Source organism: Haliotis cracherodii, unplaced genomic scaffold (assembly GCF_022045235.1).
Source record: "Haliotis cracherodii isolate W230 unplaced genomic scaffold, xgHalCrac1.p SCAF_18, whole genome shotgun sequence".
NCBI lineage: Eukaryota > Metazoa > Mollusca > Gastropoda > Lepetellida > Haliotidae > Haliotis > Haliotis cracherodii.
The window spans coordinates 8,667,776-8,690,734 of record NW_027266273.1 but is presented as its reverse complement, the minus strand read 5'-3'; the positions used below and the strand labels follow the sequence as shown (position 1 = coordinate 8,690,734).

General features: G+C 43.9%; 1 protein-coding gene across 1 annotated transcript; it reads left to right on the top strand.

Annotated features, from left to right (window-relative positions):
- Positions 1–1,196: 1,196 nt before the first annotated feature.
- Positions 1,197–21,890, top strand: LOC139466029 (EGF-like domain-containing protein 1). Its single transcript, XM_071248044.1, has 12 exons — positions 1,197–1,406; positions 1,532–1,680; positions 9,827–9,882; positions 10,488–10,613; positions 11,261–11,389; positions 12,223–12,431; positions 14,020–14,162; positions 15,523–15,671; positions 17,631–17,718; positions 18,336–18,498; positions 20,282–20,429; positions 21,781–21,890. Exons 1-12 carry the CDS (start codon positions 1,197–1,199, stop codon positions 21,888–21,890), a joined length of 1,680 nt encoding a protein of 559 aa, XP_071104145.1.
- Positions 21,891–22,959: the final 1,069 nt, after the last annotated feature.

Sequence of the window (22,959 nt, the reverse complement as noted above, 5' to 3'; positions counted from 1 at the left end):
TATATCCAACAAAATGTATGTGCAGAAGGAATTCTTGTACTACTTCATAAGAAGGCAATGTCGATTGTGTTAATAATTACAAGGCATATCATTGATGGATATTATTTGGGGAACTATTTTGTATAATATGAAATTAACCTTTACGAGGTTTTGCGGATTATTTAGAGAAGATGCCAGAATCCTAGGCATGATTTCGAAAAAGGGACTGTCCAGCCGACATCTTCACCTTACAGTGTATTAGGCAGAAGTATTTATCTATGTCTAGTCTGGTGGAGATTCTACAGCGGTCAAACAGGCAAACATGCCCAAATCATCAACAGGGGCGGACGAATTGCAAAGATCGTCGCATCACTGACGACTACGTGCGTTCTGTCACGCGCTTACCATCATATGTTTTTCACTCATCAAAATAAACATGGCTGCTGTTGTCTTAAACTTTACACCAGAGTTTGATTAGCATCGCCCGACTGTGCTAACAACCGAGGGCAAACCCATGCTGTTGGGCACTTCCGTGAACCGTTACAACACTGTGGTCCTGTTATAGAGGCCGTTTGACAAAGAGATCGTTAACGTCATTAAAATCAAGGTCACCATACAATGATGTGTTCATTTCAAGAAAACAAATACATGTTCTTTTGTAAGAAAATGAGTCCCGAGTCCTAGGTTACACGTGAACTTCACATACCTGCACTAACAGTAAGAGTTCCGATTATAGAGACAAGGAAACACAGAGCGACACGCGCCATTGGTGCTGTGAAGAGGTCGGCCAAGAGAGAAAGTCAAAGATAACGCCGAAGCCTTTTTCTTTAATAGTCTTTATAAGAATTGGGGCGATCAGGTTAGAGCGTTCGCTCGTCACGCTAAAGACACAGGTTCGATTCCCGACATGGGTACAATGTGTGAAGCCAATTTCTGGTGATATTGCTGAAATATTGCTAAAAGCGGTTTTACGCCGCTATTAGCAATATTTCTAAAATATCACGGCTGAGGACACCAGAAATGGGTTTCATTTTACCTATGTTTGGATTCGAACCAGGGCCAATGTCATGACTAGGCTTCCTGTATGCCCATGGTATTTTTAGTTGAAAGATCACCATGGACCGACCACATTTTCAATCAGTGCTTCAAGACACAATTTATTTCACCGAAAGGAGGACATACAGGTTCTTTAATAGATTGAATGCGACGTTTCGAAGATGCTAATAGAAAAGACGTTTTCCTCACCAGCAAAGCTACCTGCTCTTGAAAAGTGTGACGACTCGGGTGTAATGGCAGCTGTTGCCGGACATCAGTTTGTAAATGGTAGTTGTTCTGACGGAAGTCAGGAGAGACGGAAACGCCACTTATCAAATTTTGTGGAGCACCAGCTACCAGCATGTGGAGACCGGGGAGGAAGGGGAGAGAGGGTAGAGCTTTAACGAAATGAATCAGTTTACGAATTTAAGTGTTGAGGAATCACAGGAAAGAGCAGAAATAAATAGTAAAATCGACACCAACAAGGATTTTGACATAAAGTTTGGTTCTGGCCCAGGTAATCAACAGCAGTGACAGTCTGCCACTACGCACTCCGGTGGCAACGTTTCAGATGGGCTCCCAGGTTAACAACATGGCTGGACCGTTCCTTGGCTGTACACCATTTGAACTTGTTGACAAGAAAGAACTAACATGTATGGTCGCTCTGTTTGTCGAATTACTTGTCTATGATAGACGTGACCTGCGACTAAGAAGCATACCATTTCATACACTGAACCCATGCTTGCCGTGAGAGGCGACTACGCTTGTCGTAAGAGGCGACTAACGGGATCGGGTAGGCAGGCTCGCTGACTTGTCGTATCCCAATTACGTGGATCGATGATCATGATGTCAATCACTGGATTGTCTGGTCCAGACTCGATTATTTACAGGCAGCCGTCATAAAGCTGGAATATTGTTGACTGTGTCGTTCAACAACAAACAACAACAACAACAACAAAAACAACACTACTGCACCATAAAAATCACATGTTATTTTTGAATTACGTCTGTGGTGCACAAGTGCAGAAATGCTGCTACTTATAAGTGAAGAGAACGTTCATCTTCAATCAGCGGCATATTCCCTGCAGGCCAGGTTCATGTCATTCCATCTCCGTCATCTGTAAACCATACAAAGAAGGTGATAAATATGTAATGAAGTCTCCATTCTCCAACATCCTGGTACAGTGGCTGTCTTTACATATTTAGAAAATAGAAAAAGAGTTAGGTCCTGGAATAATTTCTGCACATGCTTTTGTGGTGTGTGTGTGTGTGTGTGTGTGTGTGTGTGTGTGTGTGTGTGATGTGTGTATGTGTTGTGTGTGTGATGTGTGTTGTCTGTGTGATGTGTGTATATTGTGTGTGTGTGATGTGTGTATGTGTTGTGTGTGATGTGTGTTGTCTGTGTGATGTGTGTATATTGTGTGTGTGTGATGTGTGTATGTGTTGTGTGTGATGTGTGTTGTCTGTGTGATGTGTGTATATTGTGTGTGTGTGTGATGTGTTGTGTGTGATGTGTGTTGTCTGTGTGATGTGTGTATATTGTGTGTGTGTTGTGTGTTGTCTGTGTGATGTGTGTATATTGTGTGTGTGTGTGATGTGTGTTGTCTGTGTGATGTGTGTATATTGTGTGTGTGTGTGTGATGTGTGTATGTGTTGTGTGTGATGTGTGTTGTCTGTGTGATGTGTGTATATTGTGTGTGTGTGTGATGTGTGTGTGTTGTGAGTATATTATGTGTGTTTGTTGTGTGTCAGTGTGTGTGATGTGGTGTGTGTATGATTGTGGTGTGTGTGTGTGTGTGATGTATTTGTGTGTGTGATGTGAGAATTATTTCTGCCTAAAACATGTCTGTCTCGAACACAAATCTCCGTCCACCCTCACCCCACTCCCATCCTTTCACCACACATATGATGTCAAATGGTCGGTTGTTTGTGTGTGTTGTGTCTGTGTGATTGTGTGTGATGTGTGTCTTGTGTCTTTGTGTTGTGTGAGATGTGTGTATGTGTGGTGTGTTTGTGTCTAGGTGTGTATGTTGTATGTGTGATGTGTGTGTTGAGTGAGTGAGTGAGTCTTGTTTTACGCCCACCCAGCACGTTTCCATTTACATACCGCTGCACTATAAAGTAATGTCTGGACCAATGGACCAGTGAGTGACAGCATGAGCACCGATTCATTCAGTCGTGGTACGGTAAATATAAAACTCCAACGCCAGTGAATAAACCGTCACGATTATCACACGAACCAGACATTGTTCCAATGGGCTTAAAAGGCAGAGTGACGGTGAACATTATATGAATGAATCACTGAATAATAGTGATGACACCGGGTGTTCGCAAAAAGGGTACGCATGTCCTGCCTTACCGGTACAACACGTATCAACACGATCCTCAATAGTGGCTCATACGACAAACAATGAAGACTACAAATGCTTACAATTAAAAACTTGTCAATGTTCATTTTCCATGCCATGAATCTCAGAAAGCATGCACTTATTCAACGACTTGCTGTAATTTAACAGTTATCATGGCTTTTGGTGAATATCCTGTTGCATACATGCACCTTCAACTACTTGTACATGTATACTACTCAAAATAAGTTAAGGATCACCTGATTCTTCCATATTACAATAGTTAATCTCTCATGCCATGACAGATTAACATTACCAATATGAAAGAATTGGGTGATCCTTAACTTCCTTTGAGTAGTATACTATAGACCTATGGATTTTTTTCAGTATTTAAAAATAAAGATTGACAAACATTGGGTACTTAGGATATAATCTGCCCCGACTCCCATTGGGTATTATATATGCGGGCGCTCTTTTGCAGCTTCTATAGAAGCCACAAAGATGCACTGTTTGACTGACCACCTAGGACCAGCGTCTCAGTGTCGATTACCCTAAAGGCCTTCGTTACACCTATCGACTGCTCAAGCGTCGTTAACTTTGAATGATTGGTTCACTGAAGGGAATACGAGCATTGTGCTGCATAAACTGCCGGGCATGAAACAAACAAGAAATGGTTATTCGATGGTAACGTGTGTGATACGGGTATCCCCGTAATGTTTTGGACCTTACATTTGTAGTGTTTCGGCGACTGCTTTCAGCCTGGTATGTTAATGATAACGTTTGTAATAATAATAATTATTATAATAATTAATTGTAACATTATTGTTTTGGGAAATTCAAGATCCATCTGTGTTGTGTAGCTGCCACCCTGGCATAATGTGAGACTTTAGAAGGGGTTATTGTGAACATTTATTGATATTTGTTAACATAACAGTTTAGGGACCGGCCATTTGATATTCTGGGGGTTTAGGAGGGGATGGAATGGGAATGAGGGTGGACATACTTTGCAAAAATGCATTTTTTGTGGCAGGTAATCCTTTTCTCATGCATGAAGCATACATTTTGTTGCCAGAATTTTCGAGGACAATTAATATTTTTCGATAAAATCCCAGTACCCAGCTACCCCCACCCCCTACAACTAAAATATGAAATGGTCGGTTCCTTATTGTCATCGCACGTTGGAATGTTGTCGGATTCTTTCAAAAGAGGTTATTGTGAACATTTAATGCTGCCAAAAAATGATATATATTAAGAAAGGGGTGTAACTGTGTACCCGTGTTCATATCCATCAGATCCTTTTAGGGGTTATTGTGGAAAAACCTTATGTACCCGCGCGTTGATATATCATCTGATCCTTTTGAAGGGGTTGGTATTTAATGTTGACGCACATTTATATTTTTTAGGAGGAGGCTCTTGTGAATACCGTGAATGTTTGCATAGATTCAAATCTCATAAGATAGATTTATAAGAGCTTATTGTAAAAAACAAAACGCATGAGTATTGCACGATGACACCCGATAGGATGCTTTTTGAAGACGCTATTGTTTCTTGTTTACGACAAGCATGAGTTCTTGAAGACACATTCTAACCCAGATCTTCACGGGTGACGAGGCTATTGTTAATACAAGTATCGCACAATGATATCTCAAGAGATCCTTGAAGAAATGGCTATTAGTAAGGCTAGATTTTACCACTAAAAGCTTCTCGGGCACATTCTTCTCAAAGGTGAGAAGTAGGCCGTTTGAAAAACATGTATTTTTTAAAACAAAAGTGACGCGAAAGGTACACTTTTTAAAAAAAACAAAAAACCTTCACAACCAAGAATACCAAAAAACGCAACCGGTCGCGCACTGAACTCGGCTCTATAACTCACTGTCAGTCGTCAAGCTTACTTTATGGATAATAGGGTTTGCTTCATATTACATATGGGCAATAAAAATGACTGACAGGCAGGTTTGTAGGGATATGCCGATACCGATATTTTTTCATTTTTTAGCTTAATACAGTTATTGTTATCGCAGGTTGAGATCTGATCCGATTCATTTAAAAGGGGCTATTTAAAATACCGTAATAAATATCCGACATGGACATCTTTTCACATTCTTTAGGAATTGTTTACTGGTAATACAGTTTTTGTAAACACGTAAGTATGTTATTAAACCACTGGAGAGGATACTGCAAAACAAAGCGGTATCTGTCTTCTTTGCATCAACGGAACGGATTTCTATTGAAGGGGGATGTATTGCAAGTATGATGCGTATGTCGTATGGTTAAAACAGAAACTGATGCCATCAAAACTAAGCACAGAAATGTATGTATCAAAGCCACGTGTCCATGGGTTTGCCAGTCACCTTGTGCCTGAAGTCAGTATTGGAAATCGACTAATCTGACACGTGTCTCCATCTGATGCACTCGACATGGTACCCACGGCAACCCGCGCTGGGGCCCACCACTTCCTGAAACACCAACACTGGCACAGGGGGCTACCATGGAATGAGAATTTCCACTTTCTGTAACTACTCATTTCCTCACCGAGCAAATTCGTGTATAGGCTTATAGCAATATTTCCCCCGACCATTGTTAATTCCATTTGGTTATTTAAGTTATTTTCTCAATAAAAAGGTTTTATACAAACCTATACCCTGTAACCATGACACATAGAGAACCTCATCCGTGTGTCTTTTGATATGACGTATATGAATTCTCGTAGATAAAAAGAGATATTTATACGAGCATGTGTGTTATACTGCTAAAACGAGACCAGTGTCAGAATTCTTCATATATTTGGCGAGTGAGAGTGAGTGAGTGAGTATGGTTTTACGCCGCTTTTAGCAATATTCCAGCAATATCACGGCGGGGGTCACAAGAAATGGGCTTCACACACTGTACCCATGTCGGGAATCGAACCCGGGTCTTCGGCGTGACGAGCGAACGCTTTAACCACTAGGCTACCCGACCGCCCTTGCCGAGGGAGAAGCCCATGTAGGTTGTTTCCCGTCGTGATATTGCTTTAATATTGCAAAAGCGTCGTGAAACAATACTCACTCAGTGGTAATGCGACGGTCGAATAATCCAGGGGTAAAAGGATTGGCTCGTGATCACGAAGACCGGGTTCGATTCCCCACATTGGTGCAAAGACATTTATTTGAAACCCATTGATGGTGTCTCCGCCCTAAAATGACTGGAATATTGATAGATGAGTTATACAAACATGATAACTCATTCGCGGGTAATGATACAGAAAATAATTTACAAATGTTCAAACTCATCTAAATCAACGCATCTCACTATGAGAAACTCGTTAACGTCCAGTCATTATTTCATCAAGGTACAAATTGGTTGTGATGCCAAAAACTGCGAGTTGGATAGAACAATACATAGAGTTGATACGTTAAATGGAAAATCAGCATCACCCACCTCTAATGCATCGATCCGGTCGTATTACGACTATCGATTTGTACAGCGCCCAGGCAGTTAAAGAGAGTAAGTGTTGGACTACCAGGAAGAACCAGTGTGTTGGTGGCAGTCGACAGTGACGACTGTACACGTCGACCGGCAGTAACAACACTGGCATCTCCACAGCATTTAGTGAACCACAACATCTTTGCAATGCGTTCTGAGGTGATCGTGATACAGATGTAAACATGCAGGGGAAGTCTCTACTGGAGTGATTACATCGATGGGGTAAGTCCGCACGCACCATGTATCTACACAGGGTTGAACGTATTTCTCTCTTTTTGGAAAAAAGACGAAAGGCGGGAATGTATACCTGAACCTGTTGAAAAGTGTCTTTGTACCTTTTGATTCCGAGTGAAGGGATGAACTAATGAATTATTAATTGAAGATTGTAGATTTATCGCATAGGCAGCGTTAAACGTATATATATCGTTTGATTGTTTGTTGTTTAACGGGGCACTCTGCAATGTTTCAGCTATATGACGGCGGTCTGTAAATAATCGAGTTTGGACCAGACAATCCAGTGATTGACATCATGAGTATCGATTCACACAATTGGGATAGAATGACATGCATCAACCAAGTCAGCGAGCCTGACCACCCGATCCCGTTAGTCGCCTCTTACGACAAGCATAGTCACCCTTTACTGCAAGGATTGGTTGCTGAAGACCTATTCTACCCCGGATGTTCACGCATATCAGGGCATCAGGCACAAATAATGGGATTCACAATGTGGGATACCAAACTTGAGTCCCGACTTCCCACTGTCCCTTTGACACAAAATATGATTGTTATGTTGTTACAGTGTTTCCTCGTAACATACATTATCATTGATTTATCATATTATCTAAATATTATTCATTATAAATATCCATGGGCGGTGTAATTGCTGCAGTGTAAATGTATGATTATAAGTGATACAGACCTCGTAAAATACAATAAATAAAGCAAGTACCTGGCTGTTTCCGAAAGTCAATTAACCAAAGATTGAAACAGGACACGGGGTGCATGGTACATGCATCGATTCTGCGCCCAATATTGATTGTTTATTCCCCGTCCTGATAAACATCTCACCCACCCAGTTGACAATGAATTGACTAGAACATCACAATAAGGACGCAGTCACTCAGACTAATCGTTACTTGTCTCTTCATGAAATTTTCATGAATGGTTGGATCAAGGAAGTGCTGCAACTGGATCGCCAGGTTTGATTGGTCTTGTCAGTCTCCGGGCAGCCTGGGTAGAATTCCCGGTGGAGGCATGCAGCTAATCTTGCATGCTGCTACCGCCACACATGGCTTGTTTTGTGAATTATGGGTCGCTGAACGAGGCTTGTTTTGTGAATTATGGGTCGCTGAACGAGGCTTGTATTTTGAATATATGGTCGCTGAACGAGGCTTGTATTTTGAATATAGGGTCGCTGAACGAGGCTTGTATGTTGAATATAGGGTTGCTGAACGAGGCTTGTATTTTGAATATAGGGTTGCTGATGGAGGCTTGTATTTTGAATATAGGGTTGCTGAACGAGGCTTGTATTTTGAATATAGGGTTGCTGAACGGGGATTGTTTTGTGAATATAGGGCCGCTGATGGAGGCTTCTTTTTCTTGAAAACAAGGTAGCCAAACATGGTTTTTTGTATTGTTAATATGAGGAAAGCCGAGAGATGAGATAAATATTGTTTTTTAATATTAAAAAAATCGCCTTGCAGATAATTTATTTCCTTTCCCCCAATGTTTGACGCAAAAAGACAGACAATCCAGTGATTTACATCATGTGTATCGACCTACACAATTGGGATGCAATCCCGAACCCTTGACGCAGGAGATGTAACTTACTATAACTGTGGTCACCACTTACATATATGCCCCCTGGATGAATGAAAGTGTTTGTTTACGTGTGTGTACCCTGGCAGTGTTGGACAATGGTATGTCACCCTCCCCCCCCCCCCCCCCCCCCCCCCCCTCTCTGTATATATCGGGCTGTGGGGTAGCCTAGTGGTTAAACCGTTCGCTCGTCACACCGATGACCCGGGTTCAATTCCCCACATGGGTACAATGCGTGAAGCCCATTCCTGGTGTTCCCCGCCGTGATATTGCTGGAATATTGCTAAAAACGGCGTAAAACATACTCCCTCACTCTCCATATAAAATCACTGAGCGTTCAATGCCATGTTTCAACATTCCACGCACCACGTCATATATCGTGTTGTATTTCAAGAATGTATTTGACACAGTATCTATTGGGTGTGCAAGCGTTACTTGAAACTCCCTACCTTACTACGCTATGCGACAGTCTTTCTTGCACAATGTTTTGACGATACCTGTGCATAGTTTGACTTGTCCAAGAATCCATAAAATCCCTCGTTCGATTCCCCAAATGGACATAATGTGGCCATTCTTGGTAAGTCAAAAAGGCAGACAGCAGCTGATATCGGCATGAAACCCGACCCGCACTCACTTACTCATATTCAACTAGACCATTTTATATTTTTACTATACACGGTATACCGGCTCATCAAACACCGCATCCTGTTTTTGAAAGGTCAGTTATGTTACATGTGTTGGACAGACATTGCATAGTGGGCGTGTTTGATTATACGCCGCTTTTAGCAATATTCCAGCAATATCTGGCGGAGGACACCACATATGGGCTTCACACATTGTACCCATGTCGGGAATCGAACACGGATCTTCGGTATGACGAGCTAACGCTTTAACCACAAGGCTACCCGATGTGGGTCACAGGTGGCCCAGTCATCTATTGCGCCGAAATTCGCTGTGCAGAGTTGCGTTCCTTGGGCACGCCAGAAACCTGTGATTGAGGGTTCGAATCCCGATGATGTTTCTAGGTTTGTCAGCACGATACCCGTGTTCGTGCTCGTGTGTTTCACCAGAATGGTAAACGCCTGAGACCTGCATCACTTCTGATTTTACTCCCTCTTTAAACTGACATGCAGTGATACAAACGGAATACTGTTTCATGATACTTTCATGATACTTTATTGTTTCAGATTATACAGCAAGATGCAGCTGTTTCTATGTGTACTCTCTACGCTAGTGGCCACAGGTAAGCATGTCCCCTTGTAAAATAACTCGTTTTCCCTAATACTCTTCCCTAATGTTCATCTGCGTTTGGGGGTCACGGGTGGCCTAGTCTTCTTAGGCGCCGCAATTCGCTGTGTTGAGTTGCGTCCTTTGGCACGCAAGAAAAATGTGATTGTGGGTGTGAATCCCGGTTCGCCCCGATTATGTTTCTAGGTTTGTCAGCACCATACCCGTGCTCGTGGTTTTCACCGAATTGGTAACCGTCCATCACTTCGGGCTTTCCGCCCACATTAAGCTGACACGCCGTGATATAACTGGAATACTGTTAAAAGCGGCGTTAAACACAACTCACTCACTCACTCTTCATGTCAAAAGAAAATTCAAGGTCAAACTAATCATACAGAGCGTGCGTTTGCATGTGAGTGAGTGAGTTGGGTTTAACGCCGCTTTTAACAGTATTCCAGATACTTTTATTATTCAGTTTAATTCTAATATTTCAGTTTTAATTCTGTCAAAACATTCAGTTTAATTGTATGTTGAAGGATGAGGATGAAAATAATTTGACTCAAACCAAACCTGAAGTACGCACAAAAGCATAGTATTTTTCCACTTTCGTTTTGCCGACAGCTTTTGGCAAGTTTGACTGTCGAAGGGACAGCGGCATGTGTCTCCATGGCTCCAACTGCAATGACGTCGACGGAATCTGTCAGTGCTCTGTACCTTACAGCGGAGTCGACTGCAGCATCGTTGAAGGTAAGAGCTTAGAAACTCACTTTACATCTTAGAGTGAGTGAGTATGGTTTTATCCCACTCTTAGCAATATTCCAGTAATATCACCGCGGGGTCGCCAGAAATGGGCTTCGCGCATCGTACCAATGTGGAGAATCGAACCCGGGTCGTTACGAGTGAACACGTAAACCACTAGGCTAACCCACCAGCCTTTTACATGTTAGAGTGAGTTGGGTTTAACGCTGCTTTGAACAGTATTCCAGTTATATCACGGCTTGTCAACTTCATGTGGAGGAACGCCCGAAGTGATGCAGGCCTTAGACGTTTACCACTTTGCACCCGCGAGCACGGATATGGTGCTGACAAACCTAGAAACATAATCAGGGTGAACCGCTTCGTGTGGGAGGAAAGCCCGAAGTGATGCAGGTCTTAGACGTTTACCACCTTGATGGCACCAACGAGCACGGACAGTGCCTGGGTCAGTTCATTCAGGTTTTGAACTGGAGGGTCTCATTATTTTTCGGAATCGGATTGCAAATCAGGTGTAGCTAAATTGATGGTCATGTGTATATATGACAATGATCGCGTCTGTTAATTGATTTAATGAATTCATACGTAGACGTATTTGGGTGGTATGATTGCGATGTCTTACAGACGCACTGTTTTTCCAGCTGAAAAAGAACAAAGTCTGTGTGGGTCTGGTCCTTGTTCTAATGGTGCCACGTGCAGCTCAGACTCGTCGACGTACAAGTGCCATTGCACGGATAATTACTTCGGGTCAAACTGCGAAACGTCAAGATGTAAGTTCATTATCACTGCATGGGAAGGAGCAATTCGCATTCCACTGCATGCATTTGTTTGTCCCAGTGGTCAACGAGAGCCGACTAATCCTTGAGGCTCTTAATCAACTAGATCTCCTAAAGCATTAATTTATATACAGCTAAACTGATATCTCCGTCGCTGTCGTCGTTATGTCATTATCTACTAACGTTGTCAATCTTTACGGATGTGAATGAGGGAGTAAAGATTAAGAGTGATTTAAGATTTATAGTCACATCAGCAGTACAGTAAACTACGGTTATAACGAACACGCTTATAACGAACTGACGGATATAACGAACTTACTTTTTGGTCCCTAAAATGTGCTGTAGTTATGCTATATATATATGCTTATAACGAACTACGGTTATAACGAACAAAAATTAGTGGTCCCTTTGAGTTCGTTATAACCGTAGTTTACTGTATTTCAGCCCTATAGTGTGAAGGAGTGAAGTTTAACGCCGCTTTGTACAGATTTCTAGGTATTTCACGGCGAGTCAGTTTCATGTGGGAGGAAAGCCCGACGTAATGCAGGTCTTAGACGTTTTTAAACTTTGATGAAACCCATGAGCACAGGTATGATGCTCACAAACCTTGAAACATAATCAGGGCGATCCGGGATTCGAACACATTCACAGGTTTCAGGCACGCCTAAGGGACTCGACACAGCGAAATGCTCCGCATTAGATGTCTGGCTCACCCATGCCCCTTTACTGATGCAGTTTCAAATGTTTGTGCGTCATATAGCCGGAATATCGCTGAGTGCGGCGTTAAACAACAAACAAACAAACAAAAATTAAATCTTTGTTTGTAGATATCATCACCTGCACCTCCACACCGACGCCTCAGATGACGCTCAGGCTGACGCCGCAAGTCCCCATCTTTACTGGTAAAATCTTCGTTGAAGGGAAGGCGAAGACTACGGCATGTTACATGACCCTCGTGTCGGGCACGACTCAGACGTACGAACTGACCCTGACCCACACCCACGCCACGTGCGGGAACGCCGTGCACAATGCCACTGTAAGTATTCAGTACCTTGCCCAGTTTAAGTCCGCTGGATACTCGTGAAGATCCGGGTCAGAATAGGTCTTCAGCAACCCATGCTGGCCGTAAAAGGCGACTATGCTTGTCGTAAGAGGCGACTAACCAGATCGGGTGGTCAGGCTCGCTGGCTTGGTTGATGCATGTCATCCTATCCCAATTGCGTAGATGGATACTCATGATGTCAGTCACTGGATTGCTTGAGTCCAAACTCGATTATTTACAGACCGTATGTAAATTGTGATGGTCTTAGCGCTAAGATCACTGAGTGAAACTACAGTAAACTACAGTACTGGACTTCAGTAAAGGTAACATAGTGGTAATTCATGAAAACCAGTAGGTTCTCGTGAGATTTGCATTGCTATTACCGTCACATGTTGGAAACCGGTTGATACGTTGGGGTAGAGTGAGTGAGTGAGTAAGTGAGTATAGTTTTACGCCGCTTTAAGCAGTATTCAAGCAATATCACGGCGGAGGACACCAGAAATGGGCTTCACGTCGGGGTAGAGTAGATCCCCGGTAACCTTGACGTAAGAGCCAACTAATGGTTTGTTGCTCAAGCAGCTCAAGCATATCCGGTCCAGGGTCGACAATGTCCAGGCATCCAGAGCGGTGGGGTAGCCGAGTGGTTAAAGTATTAGGTCGTCACTCCGAAGACCTGGGTTCGAGTCTCCACATGGGTACAATGTGTGATGCCCATTTCTGGTGCCCCCCGCCGTGATATTGCTGGAATATTGCGTGAAACAATACTCACTCACTACAGGCGTCCATGGTATAGTAAAAAATTCACTCACTCACCCACCCACTAGATTGTCATCATTCGGCCCGGAGAAAAAAGATGTATCATCGTGTGTCGAGTACATCTCGACTGATGTTGGATTCGCCACAGTTGTGTCAGCAAAAACAAACAACCCCCAGTCGTGTCAGCATCATCCACCTCACCAAAGTGGACAACGTCTATGACTTGAGTCACTGCTGTCCACTTTAAAAGGGAACCGTGAAGATGCGGGGTAGAATAGGTCTTCAGCAACCTATGCTTGTTGTGAAAGGCGACTATGCTTGTCGTAAGAGGCGACTAACGGGTTCGGGTGGTCAGGCTCGCTGACTTGGTTGATGCATGTCCTCGATCCCAGTCGATGCTCATGATATTAATCACTGGATTGTCTGGTCCAGACTCGATTATTGCCAAACCGTCGTCATATAGCTGGAATATTGCTGAGTGCGGCGTAAAACAACCAACCAGGCAACCAACCACTTCAAAATGACATTAGTATGGTGGCCGAGAGGGGACATCGTTTTCTCGCCTTCAATTACGGCCGTGCAAAAGCGATAACGCGAGACGAGAAAGCGATAGCACGAGACGAGAAAGCGATAACACGAGACGAGAAAGCGATAGTTCCAGACGAGAAAGCGCTTTCTCTTCTGGTCTTATCGCTTTCTCGACTCGTCTTATCGCTTTATCGTCCATATTTGAAGGACATCCTACAATGGGTTTTTTTCAGACAGGATTTCCACATTCACCAGTCAAAAGCTTCTACCAGTAATAATTTCTGCTATCTTTTTTCAGACTGACTCTCACACACGGAAGTTTTACGTTTTGTTTGCCAGCGACAGCATCGTGTTGACGTCAGACGAGGTGGTGACTGCTGTCTGCGACGACACACAGAGCACGGCAGCCAGCTCCCAACTCGGCATCACCGACATTGACAGGTAACGTGCAAATGTGTTACCGACACGATCAGGATAAGGGTGCTAAGGAAATCAATGGTGGCATCGTGTTATTATGTTTCAAGATAGTATATACCTCTTTATGTTATGTATTCTCCCATGTTTCGTCTCTTTGAGTAATATAGGAAATCACAGAACAGAAGATTCAGAAGATTTTATTTCCCTCATTCACGCCGCACTGATCGATATTCCAGCTATATGACGCTAAATGGTCTGTAAATAATCGAGTCTGGACCAGACAATCCAGTGATTGACATCATGAGCATCGATCCACGCAATTCGGACACGATGACATGCATCAACCATATCAGCGAGCCTACCTACCGATCCCGTTAGTCGCCTCTTACGACAAGCATCGTCGCCTTTTTCGGCAAGCATTGCTTGCTGAAGACCTACTCTACCCCAGATCTTCACGGGTAGAGGGAGAGAATGAATTGATTAACATCCAAGTCAGCAATACTTGTTTTGTCATCCAAAACTCGCTCCCACAAGTGATATCGCTTGGGTAATCATGACGTTAAGTGATATCTTAGATGTCCTATGAGATATCACTGCAATGAAATTGTATGACAATGTTTTGCCGACCATCGTGACGTCATCGTTACTATAACGTCATAATCAAATGAAGCTGTTAGCTCTACTTTTAATGTACACTCTGCTTATAAACTACTTCTTACTGTTTACACACTGAAAAAGGTGGAAGAATGTTTTGGGGTGATAATAGAAGCTCTTCTTCGTGCCACTGGATTGTCTGGTCCAGACTTGATCATAAACAGACCGCTGTCATATAGCTGAAATATTGCCGCGTGCGGCGTTAAGCAGAAAACAAACAAACTTATACATGTTTTTTGAGTGAGTGAGTGAGTTGTGTTTAACGCCGCTTTAACAGTATTACAGTTATATCACGGCGTGTCAGCTTAATGTGGGAGGAAAGCCCCAAGTGATGCAGGTCTCAGACGTTTACCAGTTCGGTGAAACCCACGAGCACGGGTATGGTGCTGACAAACCTAGAAACATAATCGGGGCGAACCGGGATTCGAACCCACAATCATAGGTTTCCGGTGTGCCCAAGGGACGCAACTCTACACAGCGAATCACGGCGCCTCAGACGACAGGGCCACCCGTGCCCCCACATAGAGTCACATTTGCAATTCAGGGAGTGAGTGTTGGTGAGTTGGATTTGTCGCCGCCTTAAGCAATATTCCAATAATATCATGGCGTGGGTTTCACACATTGTACCCGTGTTGGGAATCATTTGCAATGTGATCACCAATGGAGCTTGTCTTAATTGACATTAAAGCCACATTCCCCCGTTGACATCTTGTTTACTTCTACTTAATAGTATCCTGAGTCCTGTCGGGGTGGACATGAGCATTAAAGATGAAGACGTGAACCTGACGTTGACGGCGTCTGGCAGCCCCATCTCCAGCAGCGTCAGCTTGGGTGACGACATCACAGCCACGATAGAAATGACAGCCGCTGGCCTCCTCAGTAAGGGCTCCATGACCTCTCAGTCAGGAAATGTTGATATCACTGATAGTGTTGTTTCTTATACTACGCCACAGCACGCAGATTTGCAGCTGGGTAAAGGGACCTGTTAAATAATCAAATTTGGACCAGATGTGGAAGAACATGGCTGAATTTAATTTTATAATTTATTCTTGATGCAGTTCAGTACATTGTCAACCCTTTGGAATCTTTATCTTTAACTCGACAAATTACAGTACAGTACAGACTGAAAAGTAGTACTATGTTGGTCTTCAAGAACCAATGCATGTCGTAAGAGGCGACTAACGGGATCGGGTGGCCAGGCTCGCTGACTTGGTTGATGCATGTCATCGTATCCCAACTGCGCCCTGCACCATAGTACTGTTAAAATAGTGCCTGGTAATTTATGAAAACCATGGATCGATGCTCATGATGTCAATGACTGGATTGTCTGGTCCGGACTCGATTATTTGGACTTGGCACATGAAATAGTAGTCTCACATGAAGTAGTAATGTGGTAGTCTCTCCTACGTTTGTAGACTGTATGTGTAGTAGTACACCTGGTAGCAGGAGGAGGTTCAAGAAGATATTGTGTCCCTAAGTTCCCACAAAGAAGTTAGGACATAAATTACCAACAGCTTGCTTCGCCACAGCGATAACTCAAACCCTCCCTCCAGCACACGCAAATACACCAGAAACAGTTCCGTGTTTTAACCACGAGAGATAAACTACACTGGGTACTACTAAAACAACATAACTTTGATCCCGGTGAACAGAATTCCTTTTGTAGCCCACCTACCTATTGACGCAAGTACCTGTAGTGTCAATAAGAGCACATGTGTAACCCAGAAGGTAAAACAAATTGTAAATTGCAAGTGGTACCTTCAGAATCAGGAATGAGAATATGGCACATTTAAAAAAAAAAGGGACACGGGTGGCCCAGTCCTAAAATGCGCCGCGATTCGCTCTGCAGAATTGCGCCCCTTGGGCACGCCAGAAACCTTTGATTGTGGGTTCGAATCCCGGTTCGCTCCGATTATGTTTCTAGGTTTGTCAGCACCATACCCGTGCTCGTGGGTTTCACCGAAGTGGTAAACGTCTTAGACCTGCATCACTTGGGGCTTTCCTCCCACATTAAGCTGACACGCCGCGATATAACTGGAATAATGATAAAAGCGGCGTTAAACCCAACTCACTCACTCACTCATTGTTCTAAAAAGAGTTTCTTAACATCTTTACAACTATTACTCATCCACATGTAACTTTCTAAAACCAAACACAAATAACAGTACCAGTAAAGGATGCGCACATAAATGTTCCAGTGTTCGATCTAACACACCACGGTATAGTGACACACAAATCAATTAAATTTGTTCCTAAATTCCTTTTCATACAAGCATATAGGTTACACGGGACCCATTCTATCCCGGGAGACGTGGGACAGATGGAAAACTGGAAAACGCTCACATGGCTCGAAAGCTTTTAGGGGTCCAAAATATAAAATATCAAGGCCAGAGAATAACCAATCTCGACAATCAGCCAAAACTGCTTCCATTTGGCGTAAAAGGCGAAGCAACGGTGAAAATTGTATGAATGGATCACTGAAAATCAGTGATGACACCAGGTGTTCGCGACGCCTTCAGAAAACATAGACAATACGCTTACGTTCCATGTCGCATATCACTTGTATTTTATGTAATGTGTGAAACCTAACTCACTTTCGTAAGAAAATGTGGCTCGTTCACTGTCTTGAACTATACAGGGTAGTTGGACTGGTATACATTAATTGGTGGTGTAAAGAGTAGTATGGCAAGACATTGTCATAATTTTTTATAACGCGCATAAATTCAGGTGGTTTGGTAAAATCGGGTTTAAAGTCGTGTCCAAGATCATTGAAATTATATTGCGATGTGAAAGTACATATGTGTATCTCACTCATTCACTCACTCTATGATATTGCAGAGTTTGTCGCCCTCCGCGTGGAAGGTTGTGCGGCTAGCAACACACTGACAGGCGGTGACTTCAAGTCAGTCAGATTCATCAATTCCAGGTGAGATCATTTGGGACACCCTCGAACACGTGTAGAGACATGAATAAACAGGGTAGTGGGGGCATACACCTCTATACAACACGGGTAGAGATATGTATAGACAGGGACGGTGGTGACAGCGCACTGTGATCCGTGTCAGAGCACTGTGTTGCGTGTCAGCGCACTGTGATCCGTGTCGGGGCCATGACGCAAAGAGTTGCGTCCCTTCTCTTCGAGGATCCTTCGTTATTGTAAAGCCATGGACATTTGAACATTTGGAAAAAATATTCATGCTTCAGACCTTTGAAAGAAAAGAGATTGCCTGCCACAAAAATTACATTAAAGTAAATTGTTTTCTTAAAAAAGAATCAGGCTCATAGTTTTAAATAAAATTTCTGATTTTCTGATATAATGGTTGGCCCCTAACACACTATAGGTAATGTTTATGTGGAGTTATGGTATGGACTGTCGTAGCATTAACATCGCTTTGTGAAAGGGGCATGATTAACGCCTTTAACCTGCATCATGCCGGGTGCTCCCACACTATAACTCACCGAGATATTACATTACTGTTAATAACTACTGACATTCGTTTAAATCCACACTCACTAACTCTGCTGTGCCTGTATCTCCTCCAGTTGTCCGTCCAGCGACGTCGACAACGTCATGATACAGAAACCAAGCAAGGTGTCTGATACCAAGGTGACCTTCATCTACGACGCCTTCAAGTTCACCAATCAGGACGCAGTGTCGGTCACGTGCACTGTCAAGATGTGCACGGAGAAGTCCACGTGTGCAGCAGTAAGTCATCAATTGACAGTCCCCGCTGTATTACGCAGCCAAATGATCTATTTTTGCAGTCAATTTTTGTTAATTCTGAAACCAAATTTTTAATAATTCTGCAAACTATGAAGCTTAATTTTCGTGAATTTCCTAGGGTTTTGCAACTGTTTTTCAGGCATTTTGCTGATAACGTATCCACGGCTAGAATAACTTATCAAAGGGAATCCGGCGATCACTAGTGTAAACATACATACATGCACTTCCAGTAAGGAATGACTTCACTTGAATCAAAATATGTATATTGATTTCATTTAACCATTTCTCAAAACGTAAAAATGTTTAAAGGATCGTTTGTAAATTGATTTTTCCCGTATAATACAAACCTCAAATAATTATTTGGAATGATTTAATTAACACAATACTCAATCCAAATAATGACTATTCGTTTCAGTAAACTTATGCAACGCGTTTAAAACCAGGTTTCGACTGTGAGTGTTAAAATTCTGCTGTGTGTTTGACGAATTCTGCGGCAGGAAAGAGCGAAATTCCGCAGCAGTTTAGCACAAAATGTGATTTTCTGCTCAGTGACATTTCTGTGGGCTTTTCTGCAAAATATTCTGCGATCGCGAATACGCGGAATTACTGAATACAGAGGGTACTGAATTGCTGTGATGTGTGTCTTCACCCCAACATATTACTGACACACACTGTTCAACACGGCTACGTACATCAGGATCCGGGGTAATATAGGTCTTCAGCGAGAAGCGAGAAGAGAAAGCGATAGCACGAGGCGAGAAGGCGATACCGCGAGACGAGGAAGCGATAGCACGAGGCGAGAAGGCGATAACGCGAGGCGAGAAAGCGATAGCACGAGGCGAGAAGGCGATACCGCGAGACGGGAAAGCGAAAGCACAAGGCGATACCGCGAGACGAGAAAGCGAAAGCACGAGGCGAGAAGGCGATACCGCGAGAAGCGAGAAAGCGATAGCACGAGGCGAGAAGGCGATTCCGCGAGACGAGAAAGCGATAGCACGAGGCGAGAAGGCGATACCGGAGACGAGAAAGCGATAGCACGAGGCGAGAAGGCGATTCCGCGAGACGAGAAAGCGATAGCACGAGGCGAGAAGGCGATACCGCGAGACGAGAAAGCGATAGCACGAGGCGAGAAGGCGATACCGCGAGACGAGGAAGCGATAGCACGAGGCGAGAAGGCGATACCGCGAGACGAGAAAGCGATAGCACGAGGCGAGAAGGCGATACCGCGAGACGAGAAAGCGAAAGCACGAGGCGAGAAGGCGATACCGCGAGAAGCGAGTAAGCGATAGCACGAGGCGAGAAGGCGATTCCGCGAGACGAGAAAGCGATAGCACGAGGCGAGAAGGCGATACCGCGAGACGAGAAAGCGATAGCACGAGGCGAGAAGGCGATACCGCGAGACGAGAAAGCGATAGCACGAGGCGAGAAGGCTATCGCGAGACGAGGAAGCGATAGCACGAGGCGAGAAGGCGATACCGCGAGACGAGAAAGCGATAGCACGAGGCGAGAAGGCGATACCGCGAGACGAGGAAGCGATAGCACTAGGCGAGAAGGCGATACCGCGAGACGAGAAAGCGATAGCACGAGTCAAGAAAGCAATATGAATTCAGTATTGTGTTATCGCTTTGTCGCGATGTCCCCCTTGGCTATCATACTTAATAGCATGTTTTGTCGTCTTCAAAAAAAGAATAGAGATATACGAATAATAATTGCGTCATTATGACCAAATCACATGTGCTCTCCTCACTTCTTGTCACGTGAACAGGTCCAGTGTGGTGGCGAGACGCAGCCCTACTCCGGTAACGGGAGGAAGAAGCGAGGGCTGCAGTCTGACATTATCACCAAGAGGACGGTTAGGACGACCTATCGTGTGCTGACCAGCGGCGTGCAGGGGAACACGAGCAGTACACTAGGTAAACTCTTACCTCATGGTAAAATGGGGTTCACGTCGCGTCCAAGGTCATTGCACTTATGTAGCGACATGCATGCCCTAGTGTGTGTGTGTGCGTGCGTGCGTGCGTGTGTGTGTGTGCGTGTGCGTGTGTGTGTACCCGGACTAATGACACTTTTATTGCGTCTGCCCACTGAGATACTATGCTGCAGTTTAACACTCAGACACAGTATACTGACTCCGAGCCGGCCAGTCCTTGTTTTAGCCCCTTAATGCCGAGCGTCAGGCAGGCGTCTTTTGGTATGACGCGACGGGGATCGAACCCCGGACCTTCCGCTCTCCGTACGGACGCTCTACAACCAGGCCACGGAGGCGGTCTCAGGTTCTTGACGGCTGTGGACGGTAATGACCGGGGAGTTGGTTTAAACTTCTTAAACAAACCAACCAATCAACAACCGTGAGGGTACGGGTTAGAATTGGTCATCCACAACCCATGCTTGTCGTACGAAGCGACTAACGGGATCGGGTTTTCACTCTCACTGACATGGTTGATGCATGTCATAGCATCCCAAATGAGTAGGTCGATGCTCACGATGTCAATCACTGGATTATCTGGTCCAGATTCGGATATTTACAGGCCGCCGTCATATATCTGAAATACTGCCGAGTCCGGCGTTGAACAACAAACAAACGAAACAAATCTTCTTAATAATATCATACCACATGGAGCGTCTGGTCTACGCAAGGAAAATAAGATTTCATAGTAATTTTCAATTATACAGGGTTATGTTGAAAATATGGGGGTAAAGAGGTAAGGGGTGTGGAGTTGTCATGGGAAAACCTAGGGGCAATAATAATAGGTTAATTGGTGTTATTGGTGTGGTCATGTTACAGGATAATAATGAGTATTTCTTGGGGCGGTGGGGTAGCCTTTTGGTTAAAGTGTTGGCTCGTCACGCCGAAGGACCGGGTTCGATTCCCCACATGGGCACAATGTGTGAAGCCCCTTCTGGTGTCCCCCGACGTGATATTGCTGGAATACCATACTCTCACCGTCACTCATATGTCTTCATATTCATTACATTTCCAAAACGCAAGTTTTACTAATTTCCATAGATGGACATATTCTCTTTTATCAATAGCTAGCAAGATCAGTGTTTATAGACTTGTTTCCTTACCTCATGTTTTCCATCTTCCAAAAACAGCAAATAATCAAAATATTACTGTATATTAATATTAATGATTAATATTAGATTAATCTCTTCAGGGGAAGATATGCACTTTGCGTTAGTTAATTCTGCCAAAAATCAGTCTCTCAGTAATAGCTATCCGATGACCTTGAATTGTGTAATATGTTTCATTTATGTGTTCAGTTCCAGGCGGCTTAGGTAGCAACAGAGGAAGTGACGTCACAGTGGGCTTCTGTACAGTTGGTTCCGCCATTGTTCTTGCGCTGTGTTTTAGGAACGACGCGTCCCATTAGTCCCAGGTTGTCGAGGGGTTGCGTAAACCAGAGAGAGGGCTATTTGCTTAAGATCATGACCACTGGTCCAAAGTAAATCAACGTCCAAACCATTACCATATTGATTATCTCGATTATCCAGAGCATGGGTGGATACAGCTTTTTTGAAAAGGGGGGGTGGGGGGTGGGCGGGGTGGGGTGGGGGGGGGGGGATGGGGGTGGTGCACAATTAAGATCTATTTATTGTCTTTGGTGGTAATTTATACAGAAATAAAGATTTTTTTCGAAATAAAAAAAAAAAGGGGGGGGGGGGGGAGGGGGGTGGTGCGCACCCCCCCCTGTATCCGCCCATGCAGAGTAGGAGTCTTTATCTCCATTCTATTATGATAAATACCAACCGTAAATGAAGGCTACATTTCGAGAGTGACGCAAGTCTTAGCACGACCTTAGCACATAATTATCACGGTCATGTGCTTGTATTGGCTTAATGGCTATTTTTAGCGCCATGCGTAATTTCACTCAGGTTCGATATCAAACTGCTAAGTCGTATAGGTTAAGGGCACTTACGGGGGCACGGGTGGCCCAGTCGTCTAAGGCGCCGTGATTCGCTGTGCAGAGTTGCGTCCCTTGGGTACGCCAGAAACCCATGATTGTGGGTTCGAACCTCGGTTCGCCCCGATTATGTTTCTAGGTTTGTCAGCACCATACCCGTGCTCGTGGGTTTCACCGAAGTGGTAAACATCTTAGACCTGCATCACTTCGGGCTTTCCTCCCACATTATGCTGACGCGCCGTGATATAACTGGAATAATGTTAAAAGCGGCGTTAAACCCAACTCACTCATTCACTAAGTGCACTTACTCCAATAGAGTGGAGGGTATAATACACTGTATTATCGAGCATCCGCCTTCGAGAACAATCTATAAAAGTAAAAACACGGATATTGTAAACCTTTATACCAAGAAAGGAAACCATCCTTTCGAAAAAGAATACTTGATAAAACTCCAACAGGCAGTTCATGAGGACTCCCGTGCAGTAATATTTAGACCAACACTCTGATAATATGTCATTCTGATAGAAAGAAACAACTC